The sequence below is a fragment of the Natator depressus genome, chromosome 8 (assembly GCF_965152275.1).
Source record: "Natator depressus isolate rNatDep1 chromosome 8, rNatDep2.hap1, whole genome shotgun sequence".
Classification (NCBI taxonomy): domain Eukaryota; kingdom Metazoa; phylum Chordata; order Testudines; family Cheloniidae; genus Natator; species Natator depressus.
The window spans coordinates 15,779,230-15,807,149 of record NC_134241.1 but is presented as its reverse complement, the minus strand read 5'-3'; the positions used below and the strand labels follow the sequence as shown (position 1 = coordinate 15,807,149).

Sequence of the window (27,920 nt, the reverse complement as noted above, 5' to 3'; positions counted from 1 at the left end):
AATCACACATTCCTTCAAAGCTAGTTACACCCGTTCCTTTGACCCATTTATCTAACAGATCCTTCATCTGGTTTATATAAGCCACATTACTTAGTCCAGGTCCTCTCTTAAGGGCTCTAAATTTTACTTTAAGTTTGAGGTGTAACTTGAAATTGCTTTAAAACCAAATCCTTGAATTTATTATAGTCAGAAGCCTCATCAATAGGCATCTTATTGAATATGTCCAGAGCTCTTCCAGTCAATTTTGCAACCAATGTGGTCATCTTGTGAGCTTCAGGAATTTTATGGAGTGTGCACAGTCTCTCAAAGGTGAGAAAATATTCAGCAATATCACTGGATTCATCATACTGTGGACATAGTCGCTCCCATTTGGGGATTGTTGGGGAAGGATTGTTAGGGTTATCCGGTATATTCTGCTGAGCCTTTGCCTTCTCCATCTCCTGTGCATGCTTCCTCTTTTTCCTTCTCCTCCAGTTTTTTCCCTTTCCTCCATAGCTCACCTGTGGGCAGCCTCCTGGGCTTTTTCTGCTTCTTATGCTGCATCCAGTCTGGTTAACTCCAGTTTGTGTTGTGCCTTGGTTTCTGTCATCTTAGCATCTCTGTTTTTAAACTAACTTTACACACAAGAGTTAGAGAGAAAACCACAAAACAAAACCAAAAACCCTGGCTTGTAAAATTGTACTGTAACATGATACCTACGTTCTCTGATAGCTATTCTCAGCCTACAGAAAAATCCTTTATTTTAAAAACAAACAAACACACACTAATACCCCCGTCTCCAGGCAAATAGACAGAAAACTCTCTAGCTGCTCTCAGCTTAAAAGAAAAAACCTCTTCAGGTCGGTGAAAAACTTGTGAATTTCCCTGCAGGAGGTTAACTACCCTGCCTTTAGGTAGAGAAAACTACAGCTCAAAAAAGAAAAATCCCTTTGTAAAAAAACTAACACCTATGTCTCCAGGCAAAGACACAGAATCTACAGCTGCAATTCTCTTTTACAAAGCCTTTTAAAATCCTGCTGTGCTTCTGGTTCAAAATGATCTCAAAAAAAAAAAAAAAAAATCTCAAAAATGATCCCACCGCTCTGACACCATGTCAAGGTTCCTGTACCCTAGAGTTCGAAGTGGCGAAGATGTGGGGACCTGCATGAAAGACCCGCTAAGCTTATTTTTACCATCTTAGGTTAAAAACTTCCCCAAGGTACAAACTTTACCTTGTCCTTGAACCCTATGCTGCCACCACCAAGTGTGTTAAACAAAGAACAGGGAAAGAGACCACTTGGAGACGTCTTCCCCCAAAATATCCGCCCTCCCCCAGCCCTACACCCCCTTTCCTGGGGAAGGCTGGATAAAAATCCTCACCAATTTGTACAGGTGAACACAGACCCAAACCCTTGGATCTTAAGAACAATGAAAATCAATCAGGTTCTTAAAAGAAGAATTTTAATGAAAGAAAAGATAAAAAAGAATCACCTCTGTAAAAATCAGGATGGTAAATACCTTACAGGGTAATCAGATTCAAAACAGAGAATCCCTCTAGGCAAAACCTTAATATACATTCCATTCAGCACATCTTATTTTACCAGCCATTAAACAAGAGGAAATCTAACACATTTCTAGCTAGATTACTTACTAAGTAACAGTTGTAAGGCTGCATTCCTGATCTGTTCCCAGCAAAAGCATCACAGAGACGAACCCTTTGTTCCTCCCCCTCCCGATTTGAAAGTATCTTGTCTCCTCATTGGTCATTTTGGTCAGGTGCCAATTAGGTTATCTTAGCTTCTTAACCCTTTACCGGTGAAAGGGTTTTGCCTCTGGCCAGGAGGGATTTTATAGCACTGTATACAAGAAGGTGGTTACCCTTCCCTTTATTTTTATGATATAGCTGCTCTACAAATTTGCTACAGGAATGTTCCTCAGCCATATGCTGCCTGAGTTCTAGTGGAATGAGCTCTAATATGGCTAAGTAGATCTTGGCTAACTGATCTCTCCTTATACTTGGAGACCCACTAGGACAACAGTTCTCAAACTATGGGCTGGGGCCCCCAAAGTGGGTCACAACCCCATTTTAATGGGGTCACCAGAGCTGGCTTAGACTTGCTGGGACCTGGGACCAAAGCCCTAGGGCTTCAGCCCTGGGCATCAGGACTCAGGTTACAGGCCTCCTGCTGGGGCTCAGGCTTCAGTCTCCTCTCCTGGGTTTGCATAGTAATTTGTATTGTCCAAAGGGGGCCGTGGTGCAATGAAGTTTGAGAATCCCTGCATTATCCCTATCCCCTGCATTAGGATAACCTCCATGAGGACAGAGAATATAGCAAAAACTACAAATAGTCAGCATGTTCCTGGATGATTTTTCAGTGCTCTTACTACATTAAGCATGTGACGCCTACGTTCTTCTGGGGGTTAAGTGAGGTTTAGGAACAAAAAACTAGAAATGGTTTATATGGAACTCTAAGACAATCTTTAGTAAAAACTACGGTTGAGGTCTAAGAGTAATCCTGTCCTTATGAAATACTGTCTATTGAGGATTCAAGTCTCCCCTGCTCTCCTAGCTCATACAATGGCTACAAAAAGACAGCCTCCATTGAGAGGTGGTACAGGGAACAGGTTGCTAAAGGTTCAAAGGAGGCACTATAAACTAAAACTATATTAAAGTCCAAAGAAGGAATGAGTCCCAAACTAGGGGGAAAACAAGCAGGAGGTCCTTCAGGACTCTTGCTGCTGTAGGATGGGGAAAATCCAGTGTGGCCCTGGATCAGGGGGCATTGTGCAGATATTGTTGCTAAAAGGACCCTTATGGAAGGGATAGAAAATCCAGATTGTTTGCTAGCCCTGAAACAGTCCGGTATCACTGAGATTTGGACTTCAGCACCAACTTTCTCCCTTATTACCAAAATAGAAAACCTCTTTCATTTAGCTTTGTAAGTCAGCCTGGTTATGGATTTCTTGCTTTGGAGCACAACATTGTGAACAGCCTCTTTCAGTGGATGTACCAAGGCTATCAGGGACAATGATGCTGGTTCAAGTGCAGGACCTGGCAGTTGTTCTGGGAAACTATCAGTAAAAGCAGCTAAGGTTTTTGGGGAGCTGCACTGAAAGATTCATCAGATCTTAATACCAGAACTGCCTGACCTATACTGGGTCTTTCAGTCCTGTGCCCTGCATCCTCTGTTTTCTCATGGGGATTGGTTGAAAGGTATACATCAAACCCAGTGTTCAAGGGATGAGGAAGGCATCTGTTAGGAATCCTGAGTTTGCACACCCACCGGAATAGAATATCTGACACTTGTTCTGATCTGTTGTAAATGGGTCTACTCTTGGAAATCCCCATTTGCAAAAAGATGCTCTATATACCTGAGTCGAATAGATAACAATCATAGAAAAGCCTATTAAGCTGGTTTGCCAAGGTGTTCTGAAGGCCAGGAAGGTGCAGAGCCACTGCTGTAATTTGGTTCAGAATGCACCGATTCCACAGATGTATGGTTTCCTGACAGAGTATGGACGATCTTGCTCCCTCATGCCTGTTGATGTGCATTGCTGTGATTCTGTCTATCCCCAGTTGTACCATGAAAAAAAGGCAGGAACCCTTTTCATGACGAACTGATGGCCCTGAGCTCTAGGACATTTATGTGGAGAAGAGCTTCCTGAGGGCCTTGAATTTGAAGGTCATCTAAATAAGTGGATGCATCCATCAGAGCCTTGGGTAGGAAAGGTAGGAAAGTGTAGAGGATTTTCTGTTGTAGACTTGAAAAGTGTCTTTCCACCGTTTAATTTGGAGAGGACTTCTGGTGGTACCACGACCCTGTTCATCTGGTGTCTCTTGGTAGGATGTACAGATTTCAATCATCCTTTCATGGAGCATAGGTGAAGTCTGGCATGCTGTGTGACATAATTGCATGAGGCCTTAAAACTTTTACAAGTTTTATGCAGGAGGTGAGAACAAAACATTTCTTTTGGTCCTATTAGGCTCTTGACATTTGCATCAAACCTACTACCTCATGGAAGCCCCAGATTGTAGGGTGGCAGGAGGAAGTGGCAGAGGATAGTAACTAGGGGAATTTGTTTCTTCCTCACCAGCTATAAGGATCTCTGTAGCTGACAAGAACTGGACAGAAGAGCACCATCTAAAAAGATGATAAATCATGTCTGCTTCCTCTTTGAGGTCAGCAAATAAGAGTCCTAAAGAGCCCAGTCATCCCTGAATCATTTAGGGAACTGAAGGCTTCCTCTGTCCTGCCACTAGCCTGGTGTATCAGTGCCTCCAACACCTGGTCGTTTGGCAGGCACCTCAGTTTCTTGAGGAGAAGTGACTATGATCCCGGGTCCACCAATAAGTAACTTGACATTATATGAAGTTTCAGTGCAGAGATGGGAGGTAGTCAGCACTGAGGTGGAAAGTACTAGGGCTACTGTGAGTGACCCTCAGTGCCCAGGCTTTGAGTACCAAGGCACCAGGTGCTAGGGTCAGTGCCAAGAGATCAGTACCAACGGCAGTGTGGTGTGCTGATTTGGAGGGTAGTGTGTGTGTTGCCTTGGAAGTCAGAACCATCCTACGGTACTCCCAATATACTGAACTTGTCTAGAGGTGCTTACAGTCTACATGGACAGACAGCAAAACACTCACTCTTATGTACAAGTGCCCAGCACACTGTTATATGCAGTGTTGTCATGGTCATGTCAGTCCAAGGATATTAAGAGAGAACAGGTGGGTGAGGTAATATCTTTTATTGGACCAACCTCCCCTATATGCCAACCTCTTCATGGGCCACCTTGAAGAAGAATTTCTGGACAAATGCATCAAGAATCCAGTGATACACATGATACATCAATTATATTTTCATAACAGAAGAATTTCCAACAAAAGATTACCTCACCCACCACCTTGTCTCTCTAAGCACACTGCTGGCATTTACCAAATACATGTTTACTTTTTGCCCTTCTTTCATTTTCAATTATTCTCAGACACAAGTGTTTGAGAGACAAACTGCAGGAAAACATTTAAATCAAAACAAAAAAAAAGCTTGGGGGGGGAAAAAACAAAAACAAACAAACACCTTTGAAGTTTCACAGAGAATAATATATATATAATGAAAACATTTACAAAACAAGTTTTGCCTGCAAGCTACCAAATACTGTTCCTTAAACTAAAGATATTAGTTTTGTCTGTTTGTTCACTAACTAACCTGTAATAGTATTGTTGTGCAAGACTGGTATTCCCAAAATACAGAACTATTAAGTAGGATATAAAGATACAGCCCTGTATTCTCTTCCCTATCTATTAGCAATGTTCTTAAATCTACAGCTGCGTCACCAACCCAGTCCTCAGTCATGGGCTTTCCCTAGGCAGAGACTGACAAATGTGTGGTGATTTTTGTGATGTACAGCAATTGGGAAAGAACAAACTATCCACTTATGACTTGCCTATAATTTGGCCGTAGTTTCAGGAAAAGTCAAGGCTAATGCATTACATTTGCATACTTGCATCATAATCTAGAAGAAGCAACAATCCATACACTGTTCAAATCCATCTGATGCCTAAGCAGCAATGTGGGTGGAAAGGTACAACTGTTAATTGATCTGGTTTAGAGGGTTAATGCACTAGTCCTGGCGTTTTTCTGAAACTGAGACCAAATTATGAGCAATCAGTTTGTTCTCAGTTCCAAGTTCTTTCCTAGGTGACCTCCATAGCAATAAAATGCATTACCTCTTCCTCTTTTGCATGCTGGTCTGTTTCCATGGGCTCTTCATTCTCATCAGATTTGTGAACCTCTACTAAAGATGCACTGGAAACACTGAAAATACCATGGATGTTTACTCTAACTTTGACTTTCACTTTTGAACTGGATCCATCTGTTTGCGGCGTGACTTTTTGAACCAAAAATTGAGCTAAACATTCCAGGAGAGAGAAAAAAGGATATTTACTCAAGATAAATAATCAAGTGTGAACATTTAGCAGATCCTGACTATTGCTGATAACAGACTGCAATTAAATCCAGTTGTGGAAGTCATTTGCCAAAAATAACTGAACCAAATGATTTATTTTATTCAATTAGTCATAGTAACATTTACTGTGCTTTGCAGTTTGTCCCTCATTTTCTGGATACACTTAAAGTTTAGAAACGTGGCATTTGGAAAAATGGCTATGGGTAGTTTTAGGAAACCTTTAGCTCTGCCCAAATACTAAACTATCTTTTTCCGTTTGGCATATGTTTCTCCTCCACCAATTAATGTGGTTTGGGAGTTTAGAATTTTGTTCTCCACTCACATGGCTTTAAAACCCAATCTGAGTCATACAAAAACATGTAACCAAAAGATACTAATGTGCTAACACACCCTGAGTATCATAATTGTTAGAGTGGGATGGGAAAGTCCAACCTACAAGATCAAAAAGTTGATAACACTCTACACACACACCCCAACTTTCTTTTCTTACTATATGGAGTTAGTTCTTATTTCTTCTTTCCCTTTGTTAAATACCTATAGCAGGATCTGGGTAAGGCAACTCCTTGGGAGTAGTATAGTAGGCCTCAAGAGTGAAAGGCTCCCTTCTGAAGAATGAGAGGACCTTGGAGAATGGAGCTGCATGATTCTTGGGGAAAACTTCACAGTTGCTGTGGAAGGAAGAGATATATGAAAGTAGGCAGCTGTTATAATATCTAGAGGGAAATATGCAACAAGACCTAGCAGAAGCACTAAAATGCCTGAAAGAGGTGGATACAGAGGCGACAACTTAAGTTTACTGGACAACATATGGCTTTACCTTGACCACCATTTTACCACAGACTCATTAGCAATGATACAAATTAAAGAATGTGTATATTTAAAAAGCTAAAGTATTTAACTAGACAAAAGCTAAAATGATTGCTTTTTACTGTTACCACCACAAGAGCAGTAATTGAAGTTTTGGCATTTAGGCTTTCAAAATTTTTACAATAAGTGAGTCAATCTGGTCTACGTTTCAGCAGCTTCTGTTTTGAACCTTTTACAGGCATGCTAAAGATTTGGTAGTGTTAAATTCTTACCTTAACCCTTCCTCTGCTGGTGAATTCCATCTTAAAGAAATAGGGTATGGTACCAAATCTGTGATAGAAAATTCTCTCACTTTGAAAGCCGGGGACAAAATAGCACACTATAAGAAATAGCAGAAGAGTAAGTCCAATTGTGCAGAATGAAAATACAGGTAGCAGTAATGCCAGACCTTTAGATTGTTTAATGACTACTACAAATATGTTAACTCCAAGTTAGACATCTAAATTTTTAAAATATCCTATTTCCGTTTTAATGGAGTCATGCGCTTTTGCTATAAACAACTTCAGGGACAGTCATGTTTTGTTTGTATTCATTCTAAGTGAATCAAATTTCTCCTCCAGTTGGACACTCAAGACCATCTGGTGGCAAGTTTTTTGGTTCTGAATATTTTAATGGCTCCAATAAAATGTTTTTAGTGCTAACAGATGTAGGAGTCAAAAAACCCTAAATTAACAGGGGCATATCACCATGGTATTCAAGTGCCATACAACAAGTAAAGGCCCTTTCTTGAGAACAGCTAGAACTAGAAACAGATGTTTTACCCTTTACTAATGGCTGAAAAGAGTTGTCAAAAATGACATTAGTGAGCACTTGAAACAATACATAGTATTTGCTTCTAGCTCAGGTAATACCCAAGTTAGACCTTTAAACTTGTCTCTCTAGCAATGACTCTAGCACTGCTCCAGGGTTGGATATAGCAAGCGTCACACCAATGTAGTTTTCATTTGCAAGAATTTAAGTCAAGCCATGTCATCTTATTCTTTACTTGAACTAGGTTTCACTTCTATAAAAAGATATGCAATACATTTAACTAAGCAACAATGCAATGTAATCTTGCTTTGCCTAATTTCATGATTACTTTTAATGTCAACCTGTTCTTAGTGTTAGTTCTACAGAAGAATTTAGCTATCTGCCAAGATACCAGTAAAAGTCTTGCAGTGGAAAAAATTTAATATTTTATGTATTTATATAGCATCTATTGTTTCCAGTCATAACTGGAACATATACCCAACTCTAGAGGACCATGCCAAGTTGTTGATTGTGCTGTCTGCCCCAGCCAGACATCTCAGTTGATCAGCCAACATAAACAGTCTATGCATGAGCCAATCTCACCCATCCACTGCCCACTTCTTAACGTTCAATCAAATCACTTCTACAACACATACGCACTTCAAAAAGGTGAAATAAGTTTCACAATGCCTGATACTGTATCACGACATGCCCTCGCTGACTTCAACAACAAAGAATAAGGAGACCCCTAGCATACAGGCAATTGTTTACCTGCAATGCACAGCCTCGTGTAACGGCCTCATCTGCATTCAAAGTTGTACTGACTTCTTTACCGAAAAATTTACTGATCCTCTCCTTTACAGCAGGGATTCTTGTAGTACCACCAACTATTTCTACTGCATAAATATCCTCCTTCTTTAACTCTAAAAAAAGTAGACATACATTAGCAACTTTGTGTTATGAAAATTCCTACACTAAATTAGCAGCATTTAGTGCCTCTTAAACAAGGAATAAGGTATTGCACTTGATTACAATAAAATCTCTAGCCACCATTAAAAGTTTTGTACTCTCACAGATATCAAAATATCCTATTTTACACAGGGATTCTTTAAGGAAATTTTTATGCTACTTGCAACTGAACTGCTACATAAAAATCAAGTGTGCAAAAAAAAAAATTTAATTTAGATTTGGCAAACATCTAAAGAAAGCTAAAACCAGGGATATATTTTCCTCCTGTATGTATACCATTAAGCATTGTAGTCAAGAGAATGCATGTACACTTACTGGCTTGTTCCAGAACACTGCGAAGAGGTGGTTCTACTCTAGCTAAGAGACCATCACACATCTCTAAAAATTTGCCCCTGTTGAAAAAGCCATATGTCAAGTTAGACTCCCATAAACAAAAATTTAAATCGCAAAATGCAACTGTATGCAGCTGAAATGGAAAAAAGCAATTTTAAGTTTGCGAAGTGTAAATTTTCTATTTCTCCATCCAGAATCCTAGAGTATTTTATAAAGTTCTGTGTTTCACTAAAGCGATTTTTTGTATAATAAAACAGAGCTGAATATTCCACAATACAAGTTTGTGTGATTTACAACATCCCTACACCCACGCCAAAAAGAAAACCCACCAAAATAGCTTACTCTTGATATATACTTTTGGAGGGAGTCATGTACAAATGATACTTATTCTGCCATGATCCCTCCAACTCCAGCCACCTTTTATATTAGGCTAGTGCCCAGAGGCTGCTAACCAGGATTGCAATCCCACTCTGCTAGGTACAGTACTTTACAAACACAGTCCCTGTCCTGAAGAATTTACATTATATCAATTTTTATAGTGATTACATGCATTAATTACAACAAACACCACAAAAATAATCAAATGCTAAAGTGAATATATCCCTCTTCCCTTGCACTTGAAGGTCCCTAGATTTGGGTTCTGACAGGCCACCAAGGAGCATGAAGTCTAAAGATAAGTGCCCATTACTGCTGATGAACATGGTTCAAACTTAGGTTCTATCCTAACTGCTTCCAAGCTGTTCTTAACTTCTGTTACAGAATGTAGAGCAAGAGATGGTGAAATTTACTAATTCAAAAGCAGTGACAATCTCTATGAAAGTGTATACTAATCATTTCCCCTCTTCTGCTCATTGTCTAAACTATTGTTATTTATAAGCTATGCACCAGGTTGTTGGTCCTTAAATGAGAGCCTCAGTTTCCTATTATCTGTTAAATGCCAACATGAAACCTTTTTCTTTTAACTAATTTCAGTGATCTAGAAAATGCCATATTAACAGTTGAGTAATTCAAATCCTCTAGTGATCACATGTACAGCATACAAAGGGTCAACATATATTTCTCCCACATTGCCCCAGCAATGTTTGTGAATTATGCTCTGGAGGTATCACCTGTACTAGTTCTAACACTAGAAAACAGGAGAACACAACACACATAAGGGCAAGAAGATGGTTCAATTCTCATTCCCATTGTGACCTATGGCCAGACTGACAACTGGTTTTTTAATTAGGACACTAGTAACTCAGACTGCCTGCTTAATTCATGTAGGCTACTAAAGAGTCATTGTTCACTACTTTGTTGCTAATAACTTGAGTTAGAACCAGTGACCTAAATGTACCAAAGATGATCAAAACATTTGTATTTCCCTATTTTTGCAGTTTTTAAATCAACTCAGACTTTATGCTAAGCAATCTGAAGATACCTGTTCATAGTTCCAGAAACATCAATATCGTTCATGAAGCATTCTATGTTCATTGGGAGATCAGAGGCATTAGCACTCATCAGCTTCTTCAGTTTCTCACACTCCTGAAATAGTCTCAGCAATGGACGAATCTTTGATTTGATGTCTAATTTATATTTTTTCCCAAATTCTTCACAAAAATAGTTAACTAACATTTCATCAAACTTCCTGCCACCAAGTGTGGTGTCAAATGCTGTAGCAAGAACCTAAAAACAAGACAAGGAGTAAAATATTTCAGTAAGAAAATGGTTCTATTTACTGATTACTCACTAAAACCTGTTAGTAACCAATACAAGTTAAGTAATTTCTTTGTCTGAATACTCAGAATAGCTTGTTCCAGTAATTTGTATTTGACATCATAATCCTTCTTAGGAGAATAACGCCTGGCTGCTCCAACACAGACCTTCTGCTATGGCAGTGGCAGGAGCAAAACCAGAAAGAATCAGATATATTGCTCAGCTTTTTCCCCCCCCTACTGCCATCATTTACAAAGATAAATGCTTTGTGTTGGAGCAACCTGGTAACCACTTTCTGCTACTAGTAGAAAAAAGGAACCAATTATTAACCTTTTATTTCCCTCCTCAGTGCCTTCACTTGGTTTATCCCCTGCCAGCAATGAAGCATAGTCCCATGCCACTCTGGCACATTTCACTTTACCAGCACTGCTGGCAGAAGTAAAGTTATTTCACTCTGATGCTCCTACTTGTGCCACTATAAAAGTGCCATGTGTAAGAGCAGCAAGGGTGCAATCCTGACAGAGATGGTCTTTTCCCTGGGCTAGCACTGTAGAGACAGTTTTAAGATTAGATGATGTTTCTAGTTACCAAGTTCATATCTTGTCGAGGACAGTATGTCATACACCATATCTGTCTATACCAGTTAGAGGTGACATGGGTTACACAATACACCAAAACGGAATAGAGTAAGAAAACTGTGTAATGTTTTGACCGTCCCAGACTGCACAAGGTGCAGTACTGTCTTTCTTAAAGTAGTGTCCCTATGGGTGTGCCACTCTAGGAGACTACAGCAGTACCCCAATGGAGTGGGGGGGCAGAGTCCAATACTGAAGACAGTACAGCCAAGCCAAATACAGCAGCAAATGCTCAGTCACAGATGACTGCAAAGTGTCCAGCAAATGTACAAGCAGATGCCCAAGTCACTGCTCTTCATATTTCTGTGATCGGAATGTTATTGAGGAAGGCTGTGGAAGTGGAGGCAGATCTTGTAGAGCGAGTTTGCGCTCCAGAAGGAGAATAAAGGTCATGTGTGCGATAGCAGTAGATAACACAGTCTGATATCCCACTAAAAAAATCTTTGCTTAGAGATTGGGGATCTCAGATCTGTTGCTGATTAATATGATTTCAATCCAAATAAATCCAGTCGTCTTTTCCAGTCCTTGTCACTGGGTGTCATTTTAGCATGGTGCTAAAATTTGTTAGCAGCATTGACAAGCAGGGAATTTGGGGAGGGGTGAGAAAATAAAATGTCCATGTCTTTAGAGGACACACTTTTTTGTCTGCCCATTTGCACGGAGGGGGTATTGTGGCTAGTGCCTGCCACAGATTTCACTGGATTAAGCAGGGCCTCGTTGATGGGGGACGCAATTCTACCTGAGAAAGACGTCAGTTCTATCAGAGCCCGAGACACAGAGTGCATGCACAGGCTGAACAGGCACTGCGACCTAAATCTCCAATCCGAGGCGCAGCGATGTGAATACACTTAGAGTAGAGCACCCATAGGGACACTACTCGAAGAACAGTAAGATAGTTCACTTCAAATTGCTAATGCCTGCAGGAGTTTCAATCCTGTATACAGATAGAGTCCTGAGCTCTAGCATGCACCCAAAAAAATCAATATCCCCAAATATTAAAAGGCAACTACATGTCATATATGCGTTAATATGGTGATATTGGAGATTACAGTAGCAATTATGTGGTTCCCCTGCCTTAAATTGTCGTAACCTTTGTTCTGCATAACCCCTGGCACCAATCTATTTCTAGACACCTGGGTCTAGTGCTAGCACTAGGGTAGCCAGGACTCCCACTGCTACAGGAAGACTTTTCAGCTGAGCATACCAAACACAAGGAACACAGGTGCAGAGTAGCATGATCTTGTACTCTTCAACCTTCATTACACTACTGCCAGAGTTTGAGTCATATCCCAGTTTAATCTATGATGCCTAAAAGGGTACTGCCTGTATGTCCACACCAGGCTAAAAATAAACTCATTTGTTTTCTTCATGTTTAACTCCTGCAGATGAGTGCTCACTTATTCACCTGTTAATTCACATCTTTAAGACAACACCCTTCTCTACTGCCTCTCTAATTTGCCTGAATTCCAGACAGTTTTGAAATGCGTGTACCACTTGCACATGCACACATCACCCAATCTCAAAAGGCCTCCTTGTCTATCGTTACTAGAATATGGCTTCTGAGACTGGATATGGGAGTGAAGGAACTAAACTCATTCTGCTCATAGAATGACATTCTAAGATTGATCTTTTCCTGTTGCATCATTTTACCTCCATCTCACCGATTTCTCAATCCCTTTTTCAAATATGCTGAATTCACAATTCCACACCACCTAGAAGTGACGTTATCCAGTTCTGCACACCAGTACTTATTAACACTTCATCTCTCTCCTTCAATATGTACCATTCCTATTGTTTCAGTGTGTTAACTTTATTAAAGTTTCCATACAATTAATTTGTTCTTGGACCCATCAGAGCACTTTGTAGCCTTCTGGTTCAGAACAACAATCTCAGCTATATTCCATTTAAACTAGGATGCTCTAAGACTTTAGCTTACTTTTCAGTTCTCTTGAGGCACTACTCTCCTAACTATCTGAGCGCCTATCACAACACATTTACTTGTTCCTTCCATTGGAGCAGCAATATAGGATTATTGGATTTCATAATACGTTTTTGGCTATGCTGCTAACATTACTGAAGATTTTTTCCTCAAAGAAAAAAATTTTAATACCTAATAGAAACAAGAAACAAGTGTTAAGGCAACTGTGCTTCAAAGAAAGATCCAATCTAATCACCTGCTCAAGTTAAGGAAGTTTTAAGAGATTTAATTACCTGTTGACACTTTCACACCTGTCATATTTCCTATAGCGCTCATATCACGGGTTTCAAGGTCAACAGGAAGCATTATGGTCATTTAGTCAGACTTTCATAACAATAAATTAATCCAGTAATTCCTGCTTTAAGACATGAATTTGTGGTTGAACTAGAGCACCATTTTTAAAAAGACATCCCGTCTTGTAAGTTGTACTATTACTATAGAGAAGTTAATAAAAAATAAACTGAACTCTAACTCTACACCAAAAAGTGACTGAAGAAAACATGTTTGTTTCAACAAGCGTAGCAACGAAAACTTAAGCAGATCTTCTTCCCAGTTCTCTAACATAGGACAAAAGTTGAACCTTTGGAAAGTATAAGTTGCACTGCCTGGATAAACTGCCATATTAAGGCAGTCAACCAAGCCTATTGTAGTCCATAAACGTAACGTGAACGTTTTTACTCATAATTACAATGGATGCATAAGATTGTTTACTTTCAGTTTTCCTTTGTTGAATGCGCATACTGAAACTTGATATGCAGAATGTCCCATATCAACAAAAACGACATTTCTTGGCTTCTCTTCTAGGGCAGGCAGGTCTTGTTTATAGATTCCATATGCAAGAGCAACTACAAAAAAAAGAGAAGTCAATATAGTAAACAAAAATGGCAGTCATTCAACTCCTTTTTTTTGCTGCTTTCCTAAACAGTACTTGTTAAAGAATAACTATACTGTCAAGATTTAATGCTATTTTTCAAAGTTATAAAGTTTGCATCTGGTTAAATAATGGACCAGATACAAGCGCTATGGTATGGAAGACTAACTACAAAAACAGTTATTAGTTCCTCTTATGTCTTGCATTTATTTCTTGGATGTTTATTTCTAAGTATCTTTAAAGAAGAAAGTCTGGAGCTGTATTACCATAGAAATAACTCGGATTCTAGGAACCTTGGAGAGCAACCAAAGTCAGATTAGTGTATAGAACTGGTAATTCTCGATGGAAGGGGTTTGTGACAGACATGGGGAAAGAAGATTTGTAATTCCAATCCTGTATACGTTTTAAAGAGAATAAGATTACCTGAAGTAGTTTCATTTATTAGTCGCAAGCAGTTGAGGCCAGCAATCTGTGTAGCGTCCATCACAGATCTCCTCTCCGCATCTGTATAGAAACACGGAACCTGCAACAAATGCATAGCAGTGAGATACATATTTTGAAGGGCAATCCTCTACCAAATCACCAGAAAAATATTTTTCAGAGGGCTGGTACACAAGCCAAACCCTCCCCCCTTTATTTATTTTTAAGTATTTCCTGCAAGTTCAAGATTTTTATTTTGAGTGTTGCAAGCAAGGAAAAGTGAGTAGCTACATGGGGAAGAGAATGGTTTGATTTAATTGCTTATAGAATTTTCTCATGCCTTTCCACTTGATCTCACCTTTACAACCATTCATTTAGTGAAAACTGAGCAAACCCAGCTACAAATAGTATTATTTTATTGATTAAATCTCAAATATATTTACAATGTTAGCATGATAAGCTAAACATCAGTTTTCAGGGAGAGTGCTGAATAAAAAAAAAAGTCACAAGGTTTACTGAAAATAAGCAGGGGCACTAGTTTATGTGAACCTTGTTTATCTATTTGGTTTATAAATTGCAATACAACTCCATTACCACCATGATTCTTCAATTTATGCAGATACACTATGTAGCCAACTTAACGTAATCAAGTTTACCGTCACCTACTTACAGAAACAACACAGTCAACTACAGGCTTCTTAAGGGCATTCTCAGCAGTTTCTTTTAGTTTCGTGAGGAGCATTCCTGTCACCTGCTCAATGGTGAAGTTTCGTTCTTCTTCCAGATACATAACCTTTAGTGAAAAGCTTGTATAAGTACAGTAAATGACAAGAAACAACATGCTCAACTGATATTAAGTAGCTGACCTAAGCCTGCCAAAAAAAAAAGTAAGTGGTCCTTAACACCAAGCCTAGGGCCTGCAGCATACTTGTATAATTGCCCCCACTTCACTGCCTAAGCCATGTAGGGAGGCACCACAGGATAAGATGACAGTTTCTCATTTTATTCATATTTACATCTGAGAATTCAAGAGATTTTAAGAGAGGCAAGTTGAAAAGGACATGTATACAAGCTCAAGTTTCGTGGGTTCCAAATGTAAGAATGTACGCAGCTGATTCTTTACCGGGCCTTTAACAGCCTGTTCCATTAGATACCACTAGGCTATTTTTAAGTTAAGGAAATTCCTCCCATTGTTGAACAGGTTTTGCAACTAAAATATAAATATATTTATTGAAATTTGGTCTGAAATGTTCTGCTTTTCTCCTCTAGCCTTGCAGTATATCTGAAGCATTGGTGCCGAATATTATTCTGGTACTTTCTTCATCTGCCAAACTCACTATGGAGCGCAAAAGACTGTTCACACAGCAAAGAGGTTTTTTAATTTAAAGCAGACCTTGATAAACAAAGGCATTCTAATAACTGAATTCAAATCCTGGATTACCTAAATCACAAGTGAAAAGGAATCTGAGTCTTAATTCTTACTTGTGCATCAATGACCACTGTGTGTTACAATTGGGAATATCTAATCAAGATGCTCAGGACTCAAAAGGGTACTACTATTCAGGCTTGAGTCATATGAAAAAAGTTTACACAGATCCTTCCCACACTACATACAATTCTATTCAATTAAGTTCTCTATCATTCTGAAATCAGTTTATTTAAAGAAATAGCCAAGATAGTCTATTTCACAAGGCAGTTCTAAGCCTCCTTCATAAAATAAGTAGATTTTACTAGCTTGAATTTTAGCCTACACTACAGATCTCCCTACATTTATTAATCCAGCAATAAAGGTTTTTCCAATGGAAAGTGCATTTGCAAAGGTAGAGGCCCCAGTGCAAAAGGGTTCAAAGCTAAATAGACATATGAATTGTCATTGAGTTTCCCCTGTGGTTCTCTTCCAAATATGTCTGACTCACCTTGATGCCAGCTGAGCCTGTCGGCAGCTGGACAAGTTCATATGCCAGGTTATCTTTTTCAGCTTGAACAAAGGGATCTGAGAAAGCACGGCCATGAAATCTTTTAAAACCTTGTACAGTGTTCTTTGCATTTGAAATAACCTAAAGGGAGAAAAATACATTAGTCTGAGATGGCAGGGGAGCTTCTGAATTTCAGAGAAAATAAGCCAATAGCAAGTTTGTTTATGCTTTTCTTGCCAAATCAAAATTTGTAATTAATTTGTATTTTCAAACAATACAAGGTGTCTACTAAAATACCCGAACCCAAAAACCTACCTCTTCCCCTTTCATCTCGCAAATGATTCTTGCTGGAATTCGTTTAGATTTTTAAAAATTCTATTTTAAAACCTTGAGCAAATGCTGATGAAAATCCATGTAAACACAGGTCACTTTTAAAAGGTGTTCTGCAAATAGCTGTAAAATTCCAACTTTAGCAATATACCTCTCTTCACTGTATTCCTCTTTTCCCCTACCTTTCTCCCCACTTTGACCACCTTCCCCAACTTGCCACCAACTAAGCTAGGAAAGACACTGAGCACATTTAATGTCACTTTCAGGCCCATCATCTTGTCCTGCTTTGGCCAGCCAACTCCATGTGACATTCCTGCATGATACTACTACCTACTTTGGAACATTCCAACCTAAAAAATTTCTAGTGTTGTCATGAACCCATTTAAAATCCAAGCGGGGACTTAAAAGGACAGTCAATTTGAAGTAGTGAAAATTGTCTAGATACTCTTGTTATAAGTGACACCTATGATTAATGTAACCAAGGATGAGAAGAAAAGTATCTGCTTTTAATTTCCTTGTAACGTGTATGACAGCACTTTACACATAGCCATTTTTCTGAATACTAGGTTTTCCATTATATTGACATGATTCTTTCACTAGCAAGAAGGGAGAGGAAAACACATAAGGGAAAGCTAAGGCCTCGTCTACACTTAAAATGCTACAAGCAGCACAGCTGCACTGCAGCAGCTGCACCACTGTAGCACGAGTGTAGAGTCACTCACTACCTATGCTGACAGGAGGGATTCTCCCATCAGCATAGATAATCCACCTCCCCAAGAGGCAGTAGCTAGGTCAACAGAAGAATTCTTCTGTTGACCTCGCACTGCCTACACAGGGACTTCGGTTGACTTAACTATGCTGCTCAGGGGTGTGGACTTTTCACACCCCTGACCAGCGTAGTTAAACTGATATAATTTTCTGCTGTAGACCAGGCCTTAGTCAAAAACTGGTATGGGCGCTCAAGGGCATGTTTAGTATCAGACATTAAACTTTACTTTTTTTTTTTTTAATATATGTAACTAGATTTTAAATTGACTGTCCCTTTAAAAAAGGGACTTGCTCTTAGAATTTCCAGAAATCCAGTTATTACAGTTCAAACTGCATATCAACTATATCCCTGCACCAATGTGCATCTCCAGGCCGCAAACATCTTAGTGCAACATCAGACCAAACACACATAGGGAGTAATTCTACATTTGACAAGATGTTTCCATTTAATTCTAGCAAAAGAAGAAAACACACTGAACATGTGGGGGATCACAATTACAGTACGCTTGCTGTGTAGTTCCTAAAGCATCTCAGGGATTCTGGAAATCATTTCCTAATATCTAGAGATATTTGTTCTCTAGAAATGTTGACAGTGTTTGAAAAGTTACTTTCTGCAGGTGACAAACAATATATCCAGCAGGAAACATCTTTTACAAAAATAAAAATTGGCAACAATCTGACTGGTAGATAGGAAGGGTCATAAATCAGCTAAATCTTGCCTTACTCCCAGATTAATATTTACAAAACTACTCTACTTGGCTATACAAAAAACTATTAGCAGACAGTTATTTAGGTTGTAAAGTCAAGCACTCAGAAGTCTGGAATGACATTTATGGTTGCATGGGCAACCATAAATCTATCTGCCCCTTTGGCCTCCAGCCTGTGCAATGAATGAGGCAAGGATCCCATGGAAAGAACGGTATGCAATGTTGTAATTAAAGACTATCCTAATGCATATGCACAAGGGGGATGAACTAACATTTCATGAGAAAATGGTATTTACTTTGAGTGCTTGATTATGCAATCCAAACATTAACAAGATTTTTGGTATGTAATTTCTCAGATTTCTTTTAAAAAGGGAAAATTCTATTATGTACAACTAGTAGTACATTCTTACGTAACCCTTAAGTCCCAATCCAGAACAATGAGAGATTACAACGTTACAAACTGAACAGCTTATTAAAGCTCAAATGCTTCTTAAGACTTTTATTAACGATTTAATTTAGAAGCAAATATCCACTTTGACATGGATATTTGTAGTCTCTCCATAAACGAGAAAATACTGGAAAACACACTTTTTACACTACTGTGTTAGGAGTTTTGCTTTGGCTTATAAGCAGTTCTTGAACATACAAAATCCTTACTTGGCTTTTAGCTGCAGCTCCAATTGAACGATTCTTGGGTCCAAAGGCTATACATGACCTACAATGAGAAGAAACATTCCTGATCTAATTCAAATTTAGAAATAAAATCTTTATTTCTAACAAGCAGAGTGATTTTTTTAAAATGTATTTAAAGATTAAGACTATCACTAGATAAAACTGTCAGTTGTATAGAACAAGACTACTGTAACAACATTTAATTTTAAAATTGCTATTTTCCCCCAAGCTCTTCTCACTGTTAACCACTAAGAGTCAATATATTAACAATGTAGGACCTACTCTGCCATTATGGCTCTAGAATAATATTTGAAGAGCATAACACTCATTATGGAGTGGTTCTCTAACAAATAGCAAACTTATGAGCAGTGAAACCTGTTAATAGTCAAACGCATTCCCTACTAAGTTTCATAATAAAAAAGTAACATTTGTCCAGCCTTAATTTTAAATTTAAACATATTTACATTCTTCATTTTAGAAGAGAATTCATAATTTAAGGCAACTTCTGTTTCTGGCCACTTTTGAAGGTTTGTTTGCAAAGCAATTTATACAGTGGGGTAGAAATCTGACAGGATGATGGTTGTTCACTGCAAGGTGAATAAATATTAGTCAAGAGGGCTAATTTTGTCATCCATTAATGCAGGTGATCATGGATACCCAATTTCACCATCATATTTGTGAAAAATAAAAATACCAAGGAAAAACTCATTTCTATAGTTATAAATATCTGCATAGTTAACTTTAAATTTGAAAAAATGGGAACTAAAAATTAGTCAACTCTTCAGCTCCAACAACAAGGAAGACTGAATAGAATAAGCACAAGGCAAAAAGCCCACAAACACCAAATCAATCATCAGGGTTTGGATCATGGAAAGTCAAATAGACACACTTTATTCAAAAGAATGTGTGTGTGTTGCTTTTTGATGCCTACCAGTTCTTTAAGAGATAAAAGAAGTCCTCATCTTTTTAGAGAGTGAGAGTTACTACTGGTCGAGCCTCCTTACTTGCGGTATTTTAAAACTGTTATGTTAAACAGTCAGCACCCTTTACAAAATCTGAATACACTCAAAAATAAAATCAAACGGATTTCCCACATGGTTCCTCTAGGCCAAGTTATCTATCTGCAAGCAACATTGTAAAGGGATTATTTCAACCAGTTTTTACTACTAACAGGTATAATTATTACATTGATCCCAATGCAGCACACAAGGGAGTTGCTCTACAGAACTGGTTGCCCCATGGGAAACGAAAGAAACTGCTTCTAGAATATCCTGCTATGTTGAACTACCTTAACACAGTGAATAAACAGACACCACCAGCATGGAAATTTGTCATGGCATGATTGTGTTATTGTTTTATAGCCATTGTTGGTGCACTGTCTAGTTAACAAATGAAAGCCAGTCATACACTTATAGAAGTACACTGTAATGAACTTAAGAAGGGCATACTTAGAAACATGTCTTGTGCTTAATAACATGATTCAGAGGCTTGGCCAATAAAAAGTTACCAAGTTCTGTTTTATGGAAACATTAGGGGAATAATAAAACTAATACTGTGAACTTGTGTACACTACAAAGTTAGGTCAGCTTAATGGCATAACACAACTGAAAAATTTAATGCGCGGCATGATTTAAGTAAGCCAACTTAAGCCCCAGTGTAGACACTGCTAGGTCAATAGAAGAATTCTTCCGCCCTCCCACTTCCAGGATCCCAACAGGCTGAGAGATGGATTTATTACAGCACTGGAAGAATCCCTTTAAGTCACTGTAGGGAGTGTCTACAGTGGTGCAGCTTCAGTGCTGCAGCTACGCCACTAACGTTTTTAGCGTAGACATAACTATATCTTGAGGCTTCAGGCTAAACACTTCACAAGAAACCAGATTAATTCAATTTGGCCCTTAGGAAGAAATTAATATAGAAGCATTAACTGAAGGTTCTACTTCTCTCCTGTGCGCATAGAACATATTTAGCTAGTTAACTGCAAAATTCATGAGTCATTCTGAATTCACAGGAACATCACTACATTTGGTTTAGTTATTAATGTAGTGCTTCTCCAGAGTTCCAGATTAATAGTTCTGAGACTAGAATCCTCTCTCTATCCACAGAAAAGGGTGCCACATGGGCAGCAGCAGAACAGGCTTTCCTACACTGCCTCACATTTGTTCTATTGAGATCCCAATAGGGCTCAATTTAAAAAAAAGTGCTATGTAAGATTATCTTAAAAAGCCCTTATTTATATTTGGCTTTAGTGAACATTTATTTTCTAAACAGCTGCCTCGTATATGTTTTGTAGATTTCAAAAAAATCCTCAGAAGTGCTAAGGAAGAAGTTTATCAGAGAAGTTTCTGTCTCTGGATGGTGGAAAAGGAATGTTGGGAAACTTTCTAATACTTTAGTTTTGTATTTGGAACCTATGTGGCCCATACTGGCTTTACTGGTCAGATCTTAGTATTTTCTGTGTATTAAGACACTAGGAGCTATTTCCCCTTCCTTCCAGCTGACTGAATGCAGACCTCAGTAACAGGTACATACGATATATCAAAGCTCAAGCTATATACCTTTCTGTTTTCTTAAGCAAGAGAGACACTGAAGTTATAATTTCAAAGAACATTATAGGATAAACACACAAATGGTGAAAATTTAGTTTAACAAACACCCATACATTTTAAATAGAAGCAGATGCAATCACAAGACAGACATGGGAAGCCTAGTGAAATCTTGTCAAGATAGGATTTCAGCGAAATTAAAACTCTCAACTGTCATATTAATGGGTTAGAACAAAGTAACATGTGGGTGCTGCTCAGATATCACTTTAGATTACACTTATCCTTTGTCTCCATGCACTACCTTGGAAGATGCATGCATCCCATCTGTCATACAAGACACGAGTCCAGTCAACACACAGAAATGGCACTGATTTTGCTAAATCAACTTCTTAATCTGTTTAGTTAAATCCGTGCATCTTCCTTGTGTGGTTTAAAAGTGCCTTAATCTTAATTCGGTACTTAACATAAATTGATAGCTGCTACTCAAACCATTTATGAGTGTCCATACAAGCTGCACCGATTTAATTAAATCAGTTTAGAAAGATTTAGGCCTGGTCTACAGTTAAAATGTAGGCCAACTTAGCTGTCACTCAGGGGGGTGAAAAATCAACACCTCTAAGCAACATAGCTATGCCAACCTAATCCACAACAGACAGTTAGGTCAACAGAGGAATGATTTCATCGACCTAGCTACCATCATTCAGGGAGGCGGTGTTCCTCCACCACTGAAAAAACCTCTTCTGTCAGCATAGATTGTGTCTATGATACAGGATTATGCCAGCATAGCGATGGCACCGAAGCGATGCTGGTATAGTTCCCAGAGTGTAGACATGGCCTTTGATAAATTGGTGCAATTTCTGCATGTAGATCAGCCCCAAGCTTCTGTTTGATGGCAACTTTAATTTTCACAATTGAGAATTCATTTTCTCCAGGTAATTTGTTGCGTTCACGGTCATTTTTGTGTCATAATATGAGCACTTCAAGAAATATCCCTTTTAGATTTCTCCATCTCAGTTACAACTGAAGTGAGCAATCTCAACCCAAAAACATTAGAGCCAGTGATTGTTCAGAGAGTTCATGCACAACAGGTCTAGTCAACACATAAGCAAATACCAGAGGGGCAGGGGAAGGCATATGCAGGACTCCATATATTCAAAGTTGAACAAACACGGAGCAAATATGTTTAGGGTCAAGTTCTGCCTTGGGATGAACATCAGCAGATCCCACCAAACTTAATAAGAACCTAGCAAGCATGGATCCAAGGGTAGAATTCAAACACAAAACTCATTTTCTTTAAACTACTGTACAAACTCAACTGTGATCAGTTGTGCAAAGTGATTTTGCTAAGGTTACAATACTTCAATATATATTGGTTACAGCAAGTCACACATCCTGACCCTGTCTTAGGTTTAAATCTCATTATGTAAACCAAAACCAACCACATTATTTTACTCTGCCTCCATATTGTTCCATTCCCCCCCCCCCCCAGAAAGTGTTGGATCTGTGAAACCAGGTAGTATCAAGTACATCGTAGAGGAAGTTCAAGCCTCACTTTGAGCTAATTTTAGATTACACATTGGGCCCAAAAGTTTCACAAGTGACTAGTGATTTTGGATGCCTCACTTTTCTGAGTACACAACTTGTGATACCTTTAAAGAGCCTAATTAACTGAACATGATAAGCATCCAATTCTCTGAGAGCCAGGCCCTCTTCTCTCTCTCTCTCAAGCAGGGCACTAAGTAATTGTATCTTTGTACATTTGCGTTTCAGACTTTGGTTAAAGTGTATTTAAATCTTGTTTCCAGGATTTATTTTAAATGTAGTTAGTGTTATTAAAATGACATGGGAATGTTGTATGTAGACATTCCATGATCATTAGCATTTTACTCAGAGATGCTGGAGAACCTTTTCAAGTTTTTAATCCTCTAGCACCCTTAGTACAAATCCAGTATGGGTTTATTTTTGAACATCTAGTAGCTGTTGTGGCAAAACTGCACTACATTGTATGTACTGAAATGGAAAGACTCACACTCACTTTAGTGTTTCAAAACTAAAAAAGCAGTAATTTCCCGAAACCTGGGAAAGACTTCTGAAATTAACCAACATCTTGTATCTGTTATTCTCTAATTTTATTAGACACTGGTTTTCAAGACTGTTTAAATACAAGTTTAAGAAACAAGCCTTGACAGTATTACTTTGTATAGAACCAGTAAAGGTATAATGAACAAACATGTTAATCATACAGCTTTTCTACGTTCCTTCCTTAAAGACAGCCAGAGCTATGGCATTACTTACAAGGAAGCAAGGTGAGGCCATATGGCTGGCCATGCATCACTGTTGCCAACACAAAATGAGAGAAAACTGACAAATGGTGTTACTAATGAATAATTTTACCTTGACGATGTAGTTTGTTGTCAAACACTATCAGTTCCTACCACACTGTGTTCAAGTGAATGGACATTTTACTCCGACACATCGGAACATAGTTTTATACAAGTCAGCCCTTTAAAAAAAAACCTTATTAAGAAGACCTGAGAGTCAGGGACGCCCCAAGTTCTAATTTCAGCAATACTGCTAACAATAGGTCATTTTACCCTCTCTTGCTATTTTATTTAGTGAGTTATTTATGACCAGAAAGGAAGCCATCTTCCTCTACCTTGGTACAGCACGAAGCTCGCTATTAGCATTGTTGAGGACAGTTACAGAGGTGGCTCACAACGAGCTTAAAATAGTTCAGTCTCAAAGTATAGAGAAGACTCTAGCTGTATTTCAACTGCCACTTTTGTTTCTAAAATAAAAGCCTGTGTAGCCCTTTACAGTCATGATGAAAAGGTCCCTGCCCAAATACTCCTGGGGAAATTCTGCATCAAAAAATTAAAATTCTGCACAAAATTTTAAAATTCTGCATATTGTATTTGTCAAAACAACACAATATAATCACCAGTTTCAATTTTTTTTTGGTAATTTAAAAATACCTGTTTGTCTGTATTGTTAGACATACTTGCTAAGAGAACTTCCCTCACAAGTAGAGTGTTAAACCCCTACAACAACCCAGTTCCTGTTATGCTTTTGTTGGATGCCTCAGTTTGGCTGTGTCACAGGTGCCAGCTAGGTATTTCTTGGGGGAAACTGTCCCTCCAGTCTTTTAGTCAATTCTCATTTTTTCACTCTTCCCTGTAAGGTTACCATAATTCAAGCTCCCAAACAGAGGACACTGCCAAGGGAGAGGGAGCTGGAGGGGTGTACAGTTGAGGGGGTTGTGTACTGGGATGGGGCTATGTGGGGGCCCAGTCACTCAAACCACTCCCCCCAGAGCCCAGCTGCAGGACACCTCCCGGCCCGGACACCTGCACCTCTCTGTCTCCAGAGCTGAGCCAGAGGCTCCGCTGAGCTTCATTACTGTGCCACGATTGGATGCGATATGACCCCACCCCTCCACACCCTTTGAGAGAGCCAGCGCAGCTACATCTCAGGGGCCCACTTCAGGTCCCGGGTAGATGAGGATCAGGCCCAGCAGCCAGACCACGCAGAGACGCAGGACCTCCATCCCCACTGGGCTGGGCACTCCGCTCACTACAGGGGCCACAGCCCACATGCCACCTCCTTTGTTCAGGGCATGCTGGGAACCACAGCCCATCTGCGCCTCTTGGGCAAGCACACTGAAGTGGGGAGCCAGACTGCTGGGTCCAGTGGCCTCTAGCAGTGGCCAGCCACTCTGCAGTGCCTATTCTGCAAGGAAAAGTGGAATTCTGCACAGAAAATTAATTCTGCATTGCACAGAATTCCCCCAGGGAAGTATCCCTAAGAGCTAACAGACAAAATTTTCATAACAGTCGAAGGTGGAGCACAGAGGACAGACTGAAACATACAAGCACAGTGAAAAAAGAAAAGGAGTACTCTAAGGTGCCACAAGTACTCCCTTTCGTTTTGCAAATACACAGCTGCTACTCTGAAAAGCGACAAAAGAGCACTTTTTGCACAATCTTAGTTCTTTTTTTATTTGTAGGTCATAAATGTGAACCAAATAAACTTACACACGCTTCCTGTTTGAAAAAGTTTGATTTTTTTTTAAAGTTACATTTCCCTCTTCCCCACCTTCTCACTTCAGTGGAGGTGGCCAGGCCTTGCTGCCCCTGCTCCCTCTCCCGGAAACACATGTCCCAAGCCCTGCTCGCCGAGCTGCGCCGTGGTTCGCCCGCACAGCTCCCAGGCACGCCACAAGACGGGACCAGCGGTTAGCCCGTGTGGGGAGCCCAGAGGGTAGCGCCCCGGCCTGCAGCGAGGTCTGTCAGCGGTACACAGATCCTGCCGGGGTGCGCAAGGAGAGGGCGCTGCTCAGCCCCCACCCGCGCGTTACTAATTTACTACATGCGCAGAACCAGGGTGTTATGAGGCTTTTCCACGCTCCGGAGACCCCCCCCCCCCAAGTCACCAGCGTTTCCCAACAAGGGAGGGGGAGAGAGAAGGAGCAGCGCCGCCCTTTCACCAGGCCCCAGGCACAGGCCTAACAGGGGCTGGCCGGCATCCGGCAGGTCCCCGGCGCGCCTCCCCCGCTTCTCTCCCGCCCCTTTACTCACGGGGTGCTGCGGTCGCTGTACTCGTTGGCGACGGTCTCGATGCCTCCGGCCCGGGCCACGGCTACATAGCAGCTCTGGAAGCCCAGATCGATGCCCACCACCGACATGCTGAGGGCGGGGGTGGGCTGAGGAGGGATCCGGGAGACGAGCGGAGGGTGCCGGGCGAAGACTGAACGGCTGAGGAGCTCGGGAAGGGCGGCTGAAGCGTCTGGTTCGGCCCCGACCGGCACCGGCACCGGCGCCTCACTAGTGCCGACGTAGCCGACTGAGTCCGTTTAAATGAGCAGCGGCTCCGGCAGCCTCCTCTCAGGGAAGGGGGAGAGATCTCGAAAGATCCCGTCCTGTCGGAAGAGGAGGGGAGCGTGGAAGTGGAGGGAAAACCTCTCGCGAGATTCCCTCGGGGCGCTCGCTCTCTTTCCCCGCCCCGACCGTCAGGATACGGGGGCGAGAGCGACCGTTGGGACGTCCCGAGCGGCTCTACGCCAAACAGCTGGTACGCATGCTCAGAGAATATCCTTCCCAGCCTCCTGCTGCATAGGGGAGGGGCAGCTGCGTCGCCTCCTTCGACACGGCTCCTCCCCCTTTTCTCATCCTCACCTCGGACAGCCTCCCCTTTCGCTCCTCCCGGCACACCCTGTGAGTCAGTCACTGTGCCCTGCCCTCAGCGGACTGGCAGCCTCGCCGCCTGCAACGTCACCTTCCTGCCTTGCCCTGCCCCCGGGGGCCTGGTTCTTTCACACAGCCCTGGCCTCCCTCTGGGGGTGAGAGGTGGGCAGTTGTCCCAGCCTGGGCGGGGTTCATCCGCGAATGCTCCAGCCAGGGCACAACATTGCCCCCCACACCGCTGCCTTGAAATACAGTACCTCAGGGAGACAGTGAGGCACACCACCTCAGAGACTGTTCTTACACTGGTGCAAAGCCACGGTCACTCCCCTCACCTATACAGGTTTGAACGTAGTTAATCTGGATTAGCCAGAATCCAGAGTATGAGTAGGATCATTGGCAAATTACAGACAGACAAGATGGGTGAGGTAATATCTTCTCTTGGCCCAACTTCCGATGGTGGAAGAGAAGCTTTTGAACTACACAGAGCTCTTCTTTGAGTTTGGGAAAGGTACTCAGAAATGCCACAGCTAAATACAAGTGGAACAGATAACTGCTTATGCTGAACTAACACATACTGTATTGGCTTGTTAACACCTCTGCAGTTATAGGAGGGTTAGTGGGTTATAGATTGCTGTAATAAACCATAAATCCAGTGTCTTTATTAAAACCATCTTTTTTTAGGCCAGGTCTACATTAAACACTCACTTCAGTATACAGTAATTACATTGTTCAGGGGTGTGAGCAACATAGTTATACAGACTTTAACCTGCCGGGTAGACAGCTTCTCGTGGCGAAGGAGTTATTAAACCAATGGGAGAGCTCTCTCCTATCAGCTTAGAGCGTCTTCACCTGCAGTGCTACAGCGGCGCAACTGCCTCGGTGCAGCTGTGCCGATGCAAGATTGTAGTGTAGTGTAGACCTGCCCTGTTTAGCAAAGTTATGAATTTAAGCTCCCAGGCTCATCTTTTGAAAGTGTTGTGTAGGTTTCCTTTGAGGACGAGGATTGAGGTGTCAGATATGAAGTGATTGTTTTATTAAAAGTATTTGCCCACGGGTAATATGGTGTTTTTGTCTTTTATCATTTTTCTATGTGAGTTTTTTTGAGAGCAAAGTGATTGTCTGACTTCACCCTCATAATTGTTATTAGGTCAATTAGTGCCCTGGAAGAGGTATGCCACAAGTCATAATAGACATGTATAGGACCCCTGGATCTTGAAAGATGTGTTGATTATCATAGCACTGGAGATGTGTCTGCAGGTTTTGCATGTGTTGTTATGGCAATATAGGGTGCCACTTTGAGTTGGTGGGTTCTGGTCTGCTTCTGATGACAAACTTGGTGAGGTTGGCAGGTTGTTTAAAAG

The 27,920-nt window shown here is 40.5% G+C and overlaps 1 protein-coding gene across 1 annotated transcript in view; it reads right to left on the bottom strand.

The window, feature by feature from the left end:
- The window catches only part of HSPA4 (heat shock protein family A (Hsp70) member 4), a 40,474-nt gene extending 14,132 nt beyond the window's left edge, over nt 1-26,342 (bottom strand). Inside the window, exons 1-12 of the mRNA XM_074960511.1 lie at nt 25,954-26,342; nt 18,816-18,873; nt 16,354-16,494; nt 15,108-15,230; nt 14,441-14,540; nt 13,858-13,991; nt 10,259-10,503; nt 8,821-8,897; nt 8,308-8,459; nt 7,020-7,126; nt 6,475-6,608; nt 5,702-5,883 (exon numbers count right to left, since the gene is read on the bottom strand). Coding sequence (XP_074816612.1) covers nt 5,702-5,883; nt 6,475-6,608; nt 7,020-7,126; nt 8,308-8,459; nt 8,821-8,897; nt 10,259-10,503; nt 13,858-13,991; nt 14,441-14,540; nt 15,108-15,230; nt 16,354-16,494; nt 18,816-18,873; nt 25,954-26,060 — 1,560 coding nt within the window. The 5' untranslated portion in view covers nt 26,061-26,342. The remainder of the gene's footprint in view (nt 1-5,701; nt 5,884-6,474; nt 6,609-7,019; nt 7,127-8,307; nt 8,460-8,820; nt 8,898-10,258; nt 10,504-13,857; nt 13,992-14,440; nt 14,541-15,107; nt 15,231-16,353; nt 16,495-18,815; nt 18,874-25,953) is intronic.
- Nucleotides 26,343-27,920: the final 1,578 nt, after the last annotated feature.